General features: G+C 40.7%; 1 protein-coding gene across 4 annotated transcripts in view; it reads left to right on the top strand.

The window, feature by feature from the left end:
• NEMF (nuclear export mediator factor) overlaps positions 1 to 10,945 on the top strand; it is a 30,942-nt gene extending 19,997 nt beyond the window's left edge. The window contains exons 20-34 of one of the 4 annotated variants that reach the window (XR_007774608.1): positions 913 to 970; positions 1,119 to 1,177; positions 2,218 to 2,338; positions 2,487 to 2,772; positions 4,570 to 4,621; positions 4,716 to 4,765; positions 6,013 to 6,160; positions 6,539 to 6,616; positions 6,705 to 6,902; positions 7,556 to 7,588; positions 8,789 to 8,895; positions 9,012 to 9,055; positions 9,150 to 9,229; positions 9,772 to 10,192; positions 10,746 to 10,831. Coding sequence is in view for 3 of the 4 variants with exons in the window: in XM_050954593.1 (XP_050810550.1) it covers positions 913 to 970; positions 1,119 to 1,177; positions 2,218 to 2,338; positions 2,487 to 2,772; positions 4,570 to 4,621; positions 4,716 to 4,765; positions 6,013 to 6,160; positions 6,539 to 6,616; positions 6,705 to 6,902; positions 7,556 to 7,588; positions 8,789 to 8,895; positions 9,012 to 9,055; positions 9,150 to 9,229; positions 9,772 to 9,858 (1,401 nt within the window). In the remaining variant the exon portion in view is untranslated. Of the gene's footprint in view, positions 1 to 912; positions 971 to 1,118; positions 1,178 to 2,217; positions 2,339 to 2,486; positions 2,773 to 4,569; positions 4,622 to 4,715; positions 4,766 to 6,012; positions 6,161 to 6,538; positions 6,617 to 6,704; positions 6,903 to 7,555; positions 7,589 to 8,788; positions 8,896 to 9,011; positions 9,056 to 9,149; positions 9,230 to 9,771; positions 10,398 to 10,745 lie in introns of those variants that run through there. The other 3 variants (XM_050954593.1, XM_050954594.1, XM_050954595.1) reach the window with 3 other exon arrangements.
• The last annotated feature ends 340 nt before the right edge of the window (positions 10,946 to 11,285 follow it).

Consider the following 11,285-nt stretch of genomic DNA (forward strand, 5'->3'; position numbering starts at 1 on the left):
GTTTTGATTGCTGTCTTGGACACTAACAGTGAAAGACTAGTTCTCAAAAAGTTTTGGAATCTCTCATTGCTTCCCTACTGGGAAAACAATATCTTTCTGCTTTGCTTTGAACCTTTAATCTCAAGACTGATTAAGGACTTTTCTCTCTGGCAAAGAAGGCTGGTCTCAAAGGAACCTCCTGCAAGCAGAGCACCAGTATTGCCCTGGGAGCAGTGGAATGGGGAGTCTTTCATTGCACAGCCCACTTAAATCAGCTCTGGGGAAAACTGAGGGCTTTGTCTTCACTACCGGGGAGATGAACACTGTTACGGGTGTCGATTTAGCGGGTCTAGTGAAGACCTGCTAATTGGTGGCAGAGCGCTCTCTGGTCGATCCCTGTACTCCAGCTCCTCAAGAAGATTAAGGTAAATTGTCTGGAGAGTGTCTCCTATCAATGTAGCACAGTGAAGACATCGTGATAAGTCAATTTAAGCTACATCGACTCCAGGTATGTTATTCACGTAGCTGGAGTAGCGTATCTTAGGTCGACTTACCGTGGTAGTGAAAACAAGCCCTCAGGTTCATAGATTTTTATGGCCAGAGGAGACTGTTACACTCAAATCTGATCCTCTGCATAACACAGTCTATAAAATGTTATCCAGTAATTTTGACATAGAGCCTAGTAACTTTTGGTTGAACCAGAGCATCTTTTCGAAAGACGTCCAGAGATGATTTAAAGGCGTCAGGTGATGGAAGGTTGTTCCTTAGAAAATCCTCCCTATAATACTCTTCACTTTGTGAAGTTACAAAGCTGTCCTTAAAAATCAGAAACACAGTTAGTCTAAATGCTCATTTTTATTATTGTTATTACTCAGTGAAGCACAGTTTTCTACAGTACTTTATTAAATATACAATATGTGGTACTCTTCTTAGGTGTCTAAAACAGCACCAACTGGAGAATATCTGACTACAGGAAGCTTCATGATAAGAGGTGAGAACTTGAAGAGAGACCATCAATTTGTAAACCACAATTATCTGGAAAATCTGTATCTTCTACAGTGACAAGGATCACTGCAAGACGTTGGCAAAAAATGTTTATATATTTAAACCACCTTATGTTTTCCTTTTCTCCCCCCCAGGGAAAAAAAACTTTCTTCCACCTTCATATCTTATGATGGGGTTTAGCTTCTTATTTAAGGTACTGTCCCATTCATTGGTTACATTTGTCTTCTTTTTTCTTACATAAACATAGAAATGAAATCGTTCACAACAATCCTCAATTCCCATAAGCACCTTCCCTTCCAGTATGTCACTATCATTCTGTTTGCTCTGAATGGAAGAGAATCCTTTAACCTAGTTCATGAGGGTAGGCATGCAGCTCAGAAACAGCCAACTGAAGAAACAAACGGGGTACAATGGGCTGAGCTTACCAAAGGAGCTGCCACTCTTTAAATATTTTTCCCCTTGGAGTGGGATTCCTGTTGTTTTAATTATTTATTTAGAACAAACAAATCCTGTGAGCACAGTGCCTCCAGATACTGTTTTTAATAACAAGTGTTAGCAGGAGTTCTTGAAGCTCCCTTTTTGTGTGCAGTTGGATGGGTGTGTGACTAGCTACAGTGGGCTTTCACTAGCCTTCATCTTTTAGGGACATGCTTTCAAAATTAGTTTTCGATAATTGACACTCCTCCCCCCACCCTTTTCCTCTCCACTGGTAAAAGAGCTCCAAAACTTAGGAGTCTTTCCCTAAAAATAAGGAAAAGAAATTGAAGTAGGCAAGTCAGTTATTGCATGTAAAGGGTAGTAAAGGTCTGGTATTAATCACCAAGGAAGGCAGTTTCAGGAAGGTGTAAATGAGTTCAAGGGACACAAAGAATTTGTTTCTGGAGAGGAATGAGATTGAAGGGCATGCTGGAAAAACAGGAAGATGATGTCAAGATAAACAAGGGACACTTAAGGTTTGCCAAATGGTTTCCGCACAAGAGCTTGCATTAATGTAGTTGTTTTCAATCTCTTGGCCAGATCCAGTCCTCATGAAATCAGTGAGATTCTTTCCATTGACTTTAAGAGTAGGTGAATGGAGCCCATGCAGAATATTGGTGTTGGGCTCCTAAGAATCAGTATTAAAATTTGAAGTTCCAGATGTTCATTCACGGCAGTTTCTCATTCGGTTTGGTATAAGCCAGTTTCCTCGGAAATCCTTTTGCTCAATATAAAGGAGCTGCTTCTGTCATTTAGGTGGAAGAATCTTGTGTTTGGAGACACAGAGACGAACGAAAGGTCAAAGTGCAGGATGAGGATATGGAGTCTGTGACCAGTAGTACCAATGAACTGGTGTCAGAAGAAGTGGAGCTACTAGGTATTATGGAAGGTTTAATATATTTTACTGTGGGCACACTGGGAACTCTTAAAAATACATCGGGATGTGCATTCAGCTCCCTGAATTAATAATATGTTAGTCAAGTGTCTTTTTAAACTGAAATGTCTTTTTCCCCTAACTCATTTAGAAGAAGCACCAGAAGGAGATGATAGCAGCACTGATGATGAGAAGGCACTGTCTCAAGAAATGCCTGATGGTATTGAAGTCAGGGCTGACAGTAACCTCGAAGAGGATGTTGCTCACACAGACAAGGATGGAATAAACAAGCCACCAGCACAAGAGGAAACCTCTGAAGATGATGATGTAGAATCTGAAGAAGAGGCTGAAGGTCAGGAGCTCGTGAATGAAGTGAAGGAGGAGGAGATAAATTATCCAGACACTGCAATCGACCTGTCACATCTTCAGCCACAAAGGTGAAGAGCCTCCACATTTGTCAGCAATATGAGCCATTCTATGAATGTCAGTGCCTTAAAACTATGTTTACGTGATAAGAGGGATTGCAGTGAGTACATGAGACTAATCCTAGTGTTCAAAGATGCAGGCTGCCTGAATAACAAGTAAAACAAATGTATACATGTTTGGTATTGCTGGCCCACCCTTCCTAGATGGTTTTCTCTACACAGTTCTTCATTTTGGGTTATCCTAGTCCCCCTTCTCCTGACGGTAGCAACCACTGCACTAATGCATTCTATGGCTGGGGCGTATGTGGTATTCTGGCCATTGTCAAGGCTGTTATAGAAGCATAGAAATGTAGAGCTGGATGGAACCTTGAAGTCATTAAGTCCAGCCCCCTTCCCTGAGGTGGGACCCAAATAAACCTAGGCCATCTCTGACAGGTGTTTGCCCAACTGGTTCTTAAAAATCTCAACAATAGGAGTTCCATGAACTCCCTTGAAAGCCTGTTCCAGAGCTTAACTACCCTTAGAGTTAGAAAGTTTTTCCTACTATTTAACCTAAATCTCCCTTGTTGCAGATTAAGCCCATTACTACTTCTCCTATCTTCAGTGAACATGGAGAACAACTGATCACAGTCCTCTTCATAACAGCCCTTAACATACTTGAAGACTTACCAGGTCCCTCCTCAATCTTCTTTTCTCAAGACTAAACATGCCCAGGTTTTTTAAACTTTCCTCATAGGTCAAGTTTTCTAAACCTTGTATTGTTTTTGTTGCTCTCCTCTGGAGTCTCTCCAATTTGTCCACATCTTCCCTAAAGCGTGGTGCCCAGCATTGGACACAGTATTCCAGCTGAGACCTCACTAGTGCCGAGTGGAGTGGGACAGTTACTTCCTCAGTCTTACATACAACACTCCTGTTAATACACGCTCAGAATGAAATTAGCCATTTTCACAACTGCATCACATTGTGGACTCTATAATTCAATTTGTGATCAACGATAGCCCCCAGATCCATTTCAGCAGCACTACCACCAAACTAGTTATTCCCCGTTTTGTAGTTGTGTATTTGATTTTTCCTTCCTAAGTGCAGAGTACTTCACTTATCTTTATTGAATTTCATCTTGTTGAATTCAGCCCAATTCTTCAATTTGCTGAGGTCATTTTGAATTTTAATCCTGTCCTCCAAAGTGCTAGCAACCCCTCCCAGCTTGGTGTCATCTGCAGATGTAATAAACATACTCTCAATCATTATTCAAATCATTAATGAAGATAATGAATAGTACCGGGCCCAAGACTGACCCCTGTGGGACCCCACTAGATACACCCACCCAGTTTGACAGTAAACCATTGATCACTGCTCTCTCAGTATGGTCTTTCAACCAGTTGTGCACCTACCTCATGGTAACTTCATCTAGCTCACATTTCCCTAGTGTGCTTATGAGAATCCATGTGGGACTCTATAAAGAATCAAGATGTATTGGTTGCTAGGGGTGCTTCAAGCACAGGGCATTTTATAATTTTTCCTCCTTGGGGAGACCAACCTTCTTCCACTCAAGTGTCCTACCAGGACCTAGGAAATGGGAAGCCTAAGATCACTTCTGTTTTTATTCAAGATGGTAGTGACTGAAAATTATTGCCACCTGAAATGAGATGGTGATCTCCAATTAGTGCCAGTGGCTAATCTTCCTACCACTTACCCCGCTGTCCTCACAAATGGCTCAACTTAGCAGCTTCACGGGCAAGAAATGAATGGGCATAGAATGAACTGTGTTATCAGACTGTTATTTCTCTAACGACACGCTGCACCTTTCAGTCTTCACAGATCCCACCAGAAAATGGTCACAAAAGAGGAAGCATCTAACCTGGTAAGCTCCCTGATAAGATCTTCAAACAAGTGGCACAGCGTGTGATTTCTATGACTGGAAATAATGAAATATAACTTTTTTTCATTTTTTTTAGAGTGACAGTAAGTCACATGGGCGAAGACACTTGTCAGCCAAGGAGAGAAGGTAAGAATGTCTTCATTTGAGGGAAGGAAAGATCTTAAATATCTCCGTGTATGAAAGTCCTCATTTCTTAAGGAGGAGTTAACCTTTTTGGAGGAAATCACTTGCAGTGTGTTTCTTGCCACTTGAAATTAATGATATGGATATAACAGACACTGTGAACACAATGGATCTGGTTTTTATTAGCTGGAAGGATTGGGTTTTTTTTATGGGATACTGGGTAATTTCAAAGGTCTGGTTCAGAATATAAAGGATCACTTCTGCACTGTGGACATGAATTAGTAAGGGCTTGTGATCTAGTTCAGGTTTCTATGCCACAGACTACTATTTCCCGCAAAAATGCTGTGGTGGTGGACCCATGCTTCTGTGTGTGAAAAAGGCAGGAACTGAATCCAAACTCAGTTCTAAGCCCAGCAGCCTCTCTTGCGGGCCCTTGAGGTGGAGATAGGAGTTGGAGCCAAAGGGGCACCAATTTCCTTTCTGGATGTAGTTGCTTAAAAAGCTTCCCAGTTTCCAGCTAGGTGCCTGCCTAAGCCACATTGACATCAGCTGATCTGACCAAGTCTTCTAGGTATCCTCCCTTTCACTCTGGGTACATTTGTCAAAGCCAAGGCTTGAACCTGGAACCTTTAGGTCGGGGTGGGCAACTTGTGGCTCTTCAGAAGTTAATATGTGGCTCCTTGTATAGGCTCTGGGGCTGGAGCTACAGGCACCAGCTTTCCAGTGTGCCAGGAGGTGCTCACTGCTTAGTGGATTCTGTTCTCTGAGGAAAGATGGGCCTCCCTGCAGAAAGAAGAGTTCTGTATTTTTTTGGACAAAACATTACTTATTTTGATAAGAATGAAAGACACTGGCTGAAGCAGCAGGGCTGCCTGTAGTTCCATGGTCTGAGGGGAGGGAAAACCAAGAACTTTGAGCTTGGCGAGTTCCTAACTTGGCCTTTTCTGGGAACACAGACCCAGAAGTAGCCTTGTATCCCAGTGTATATCTTATGGGACCAGTAGTGCCAAGTAAGCAGTTTTTCATGTGGTGTTGAATCACTTTATCATTGGCTTCTATGTTTAAATTTTGAATTTTTTATTATAGATGTGACCTATTTTCCTATGTTCTTGTTCTTAATTGGTCTATTGACTGAACTTGTAGAGATGTATCCTTTGGGAAGACAGGTGCTGTGTTAACGTAAGATCATTGTCGTTTCATACCACAGAACCCTGTAGGAGGGCGTATCCCAATGATTATTTTTCTCTTAGGGAAATGAAGAAAAAGAAGCAGCAACATGACATAGAGGATTTAGAACCACCTGAAGGAAAGGACAGAGAGAGCAGCATGCAGCTCCCGTCTTCTCCTGTTTCAAACAAGAGCATGTCAGCCCCTCAGCCCATGAAACGAGGACAGAAGGTAGAATGAAGTTGCAGAATTGATTAGATTTACCCAATGAAAAGGGCCCTCTTAAAGATGCATCATATTTTTAATTTCTTTTGCATTTGCCCAATATTCAATTTGCATATTCAAACATCTCCAGGCAGCTGACAAATTTAGACTCACTTGAATAGTTGTCTGTGTTTTAATAACAGTTGTTGATTGACTAACATTCAGCACTTGATACCTCTCTGAATAGAAATGACATCTGTTGGGTTAACACAGTACTTAAACTAAAAAGAACAGAGGGAGACTAAATGCCATATGCCAATGAAGAATTGAGCTCTAGGTCGATATTTGCAGAAATTCCTTTTTGTTATTTGCTAAACTATTAACCCCCATTTTTCTTCTCTGCAGAGTAAGATGAAAAAAATGAAAGAGAAGTACAAGGACCAGGATGAAGAAGATCGAGAGCTCATAATGAAGCTGTTGGGTGTAAGCCAAAATAACTATGGCTTTTCCTTTGTACTGTTTGTTCTGTGCTTGAATGTAGGTTTAAATTATTTTCATACGTGAAATCTAGTCTGCAGGGTCAAGCAAAGAAGAAAAAGTGAAGAAAGGTAAAAAAGGAAAAATAAAAGAAGAATCAGTAAAGAAACAAGCCCAGAAACCAAAGAGTGGCCATCAGGTTGATGCAGGTCATAAAGAAACCCGCCCCCCGGTAGAAGTATTAACACATGAGTTACAGGACATGGCCCTGGAAGATCAGCAGGAGGAGAAGGTAAACACTGTAGACCTGTTTCATTCTCCACACTTTGCAGCATCTTGCTGCTCAGGCTGTTAAATCATTACTTTATTGTACTATAAATATTAAACTGAATCTGTGTGGTGCTTGCAGAACTGCTTACTCTGCTGCATTCGTGTAGTTGCCACTTTTCTTGTATCAGTGTTTTTTGAGAACAGTGTATATAATGTCAGGACTAATTTTTAATAGTTGTAAGGGGCACCAACCCAAGAAACCAGGAGAGTGCTCCCTGGTCTTCGCTGGAGCACAGATCCACTAAAACTTGAAGTCTGAGGGGTATGGTGTGTGGCTGAGCTGTGTTGAGGATCTCTTAATGTCATGCTATATCAATTGTGCAGTTAAAAAACAATAAAAAGTTTTGTAGGTTGGCAGCTTGAATTTTAATATTTCCACCCAAATCTATCTCCTTCCACCTCTGCATGTGCCAAGGAAGTTTGGGGATAGAAAGAAAAACCCTATATAAAATGCAGCAGTGCCAGACATACTCTCCCTTAAAATGGAGTTCCATACGCATTGAGGAGACTGTACCCACACATGGCTTTGTTTGCTGGGAATGTGACCTTTCTGGGAGAAGTATTCTGATGTTCTACAAGTCTTAATGTTCCCTTTTATTTACATCTGTGGTGCAGGAGGAACAGGATCAAGATCAACAGGAAAATGAGGTAAATTTATCACCTTCACACTTCTCATAAAGTGCTAGAATAAGTGCTTAGAACAAGTTTTTAAGAGAGTCTCTGCTCAACACTGCGAATGGCCTGGACCCCAAGGTCCTATCTGCTAACCCAGTTTGAGGTGTGTCAGTGAGGCTCACAGTTCCTAACTTGGAGCAGATTGGGCATGTCACAGAGGTGAGGCACTTGCCCTTCCAGAAGGGAGCCAGTCACTATGCGTAATGACAGCTGAGGTTTATTGATTGACTTTGCAATAGACCCCATGAGTTCAGACGTATCATCCCTGCATTATAACTTGGCTTTTTCAGTCACAGCTAGGATGTGAATTGTCAATCCAGGTATAAATGTTTCTTTATTATAAGGATCAAATCAGTTAACGTTTTTCTAGTGGAGAGTTTAAATGTGACCTTCCTAGTCTCTCAGTTGTATGGCTATATTAGTGCATAGCATTAAGGTAATAAATACTCAAGTTCCAACAAAACTTGGTTAAAATAACAAGGATTTGACAAACCCATTAAGTAGTTTTCCCTTTGTCTTCACCTGATTAACTCCATGAAGACTTCAGAATAGTGGATGATCCCACATCCCCTATAGGCTGACATAATAAGTAAACTCTAACTCTGATGAAAACAGTTCTCTAGACTAAAAGTTCCAGTTTACTTTACAAAATTGTTTACTGGACTCTTTAAAAAGCACTTTATATTCAATGTACAAAGCATATATTTTCTCAAAAACTTTCAGTAAATGTATTCCACACTTAGAGAATTTGAAGAAACGGATTTCTCTAAGAGGAAAAGTATGTACTTTATTTCTGTATTAACAAGTCTTAATTGACTATGCTAAAATATAAACCAAATTTGGAAACTCCCCTTTACCTCATTTAAGACTAAAAGCCATGTCACCTTGGACATTCAGATTTTCCTTATCAGATTTTTTTTAAATTAGGGCTTCTCCAGTAGCCCATCATCTCTTGATAAATTGAGTACATTTCAGTAATACTGTGACAACAGATTATGGTATGATATACACATGGAGATTATGACTTCTCTGCACTTGGGCTGTGAGGGAGAAGGACCAAATTCCAACCTCTTCGATAGTAAAAGATGGGTTTATTTTTATTACTTTCATTGTTGCTTTTTGTTTAAATGTTGTTTTCTAGTTTCACAGCAAGGATTGTCTTTGCTATTTTAGGAAGGAGAGAAACTGCTAAATTCTTTGACAGGCCAGCCTCACTTGGAGGATATCCTCCTCTTTGCTATACCAATATGTGCACCTTACACTACCATGACAAACTATAAGTAAGTTGCAGCAATTTATCTGAAGTAATGAACTTGAACTTGACAGATTGGCAGCACTTTGAGTTAGTTACTTAATACCTGTGTAAATGGTGTGATTTTTCTTTCTCTTTTGAAAGATATAAAGTGAAGCTCACTCCAGGCACCCAGAAGAAAGGGAAAGGTACTGTATACAGCATAGTAGAGTCCTTTTCAATCCAGCAGCTTTTTAAGCTGGCATGTGCCATTTCACAATTTCTTTCATGTACTTTTTACAGCTGCCAAGACTGCTTTGCATAATTTCATGCATTACAAAGAAGCTACAGCAAGAGAAAAAGATTTATTTCGCAGTGTTAAGGTAAAGAGCCATCTCCTTGGCTTCTTCAAACTATACTACAGCAAGAATGAAAGCAGCATTTAGTGCTATTCCTTTCGGTTTTGTCCTTGCATTACTAACTACTTATGCTAAATTATCTCTTTGATCTTGTATTTAGCTGTGACATTGAGTACCTTTCCCAGCCATGAGGAAGAGCTCTGGGAAAGTGTCTCTCTCTCCAACAGAAGTTGGGCCAGTAAAAAAAATATCACCCACACTTTGTTTCTCCCTATTGGCATAGAAGATTAATAGACTTTTAAGGCCAGAAGGGACCATTAAATCATCTAGTCCCAACCCCCTCATCACATGCCAGCAAGATTTACTCAGTTACCCCTGTCTTGAGTCCAATAACTTGTATTTGACTAAGAATACCTTCCTGAAAAACATCCAGTCTTGATTTAAAGATAGCAAGAGCTGGAGAATCCACCACTTCCTTTCCAGTGGTTAATCACTGTTAGACTTTTGTGCTGTGTTTCAAATTTGTCGATTCCTGGCATTGTTCTTTTTCTGCCTTTCTCTGCTAGATTCAAGAATGCTTTAGAACTGGGTATTTTCTGTACATGAAGGTACATACACACTGTAATCAAGTCACCTCTCAATCGTCTTTTTGATAAACTACAGATTGAGCTTAGAGTCTCGCTGTAAGGCACTTGCTCCAGACCACAAATCATTTCTGTGGCTCTATGTATTATCTCCAATTTTTCAACATCCAAACTGTACACAGTAGTCTAGTGTCTCACCATGCCCTGTACAGAGGTAAAATCACCTTCCTGCTCATACTTGCTATCCTTGTTTGTATAGCTAAGGATTGCATTGCCCTTTTGGCAGTCACACTATGGCTCATGCTCCGTTGCTTGTCTGTGATCCCTAAATCCTCTTCTGAGTGACGGCTTTCTAAGCGAGGTCTCCTAGTCTGTCTGCGGGGCCTGCAGGATTTGTTCCGAGGTGCGTGACCTCACATTTTGCTGTATTAAAACACATGTGCCAGGCAATCCAGATCACACTAACTGCCCTGTCCTCATTTACTATTCTGAAAATTTTATCATCGGTTATCTTATTTTCTTCTAGATCCCTGATAAAAATGTTGAATAATCTGGCCTGCTGCTAGTTGTGGTGGACTCTTGTTAGGATTGCACCTCTGTGATGATTCCTTGTTAACTATTTATACTGCATACCACTGAACAAACTAGTTATGTTCAGATAGTTGGAGTGTTGAGCATATATACGACCTGATCTATTGTTTTCCATGGAATGGGTGGGAGGTGCAGCAAGTGTTAATAGTTCTTTATTCAGAGCACACTGCATTTTCATCAATCATTTGCTGAACTGTCACATGGCCACTTTCTAGGCTGTAATGTAGTGACAGTGACACGGTTATCACTGATTCATGTGGCATTACTACTTTGCAGCTGGTAGTCAAAGAGGACATGAGAGGCTGAGAAGGAGTGATTGTTGAACACTTCCTACTTGATTTTTAACCCCTGATTTTGTTTTGTAGGATACTGACTTATCAAGAAATATTCCTGGTAAAGTGAAAGTGTCTGCACCTAAGCTCCTGAACATGAAAAAGAAGTGAGTGGTGGTCGTACATCATGCATACGTGTTTCAACTGCTGCTACTGCTTCAGAAGAGGACAGTGACAAACCTACCACCTGGACCACTTCAGATTTTGCTAATAAAGTAAAATAGTTACTGAGAGGCAGAGATGAACAGTTTCCTGCATCTGACCCTGGCCTAGATCTATTTGTATGGACTTTAAAGTACATGTAGCACGTGACTCCTCTAAAGTGCACAAGTAAACTACTACTGGTCTTAGTTGTCAAAGGCAAGGCTGGTTTTGGACTGATCCTCTTTCTAATACAGTGAGGACTGGCACAGATCCCGTCCGTTCTCTCGTTGCTCACACTGTAGCAAAGTCCTGCTGCTTGTTCTTTCCAGCTCTCCTTTGGCAAAAGCTGGGTTTTAAAGATACTACCCAGTTTGGAGCCCTCTTTCTAGTCAGGACATTGACTGTATTAATCTGCTTCTACTTAACAGT

The sequence above is a fragment of the Gopherus flavomarginatus genome, chromosome 5 (genome assembly GCF_025201925.1).
Source record: "Gopherus flavomarginatus isolate rGopFla2 chromosome 5, rGopFla2.mat.asm, whole genome shotgun sequence".
Taxonomy (NCBI): domain Eukaryota; kingdom Metazoa; phylum Chordata; order Testudines; family Testudinidae; genus Gopherus; species Gopherus flavomarginatus.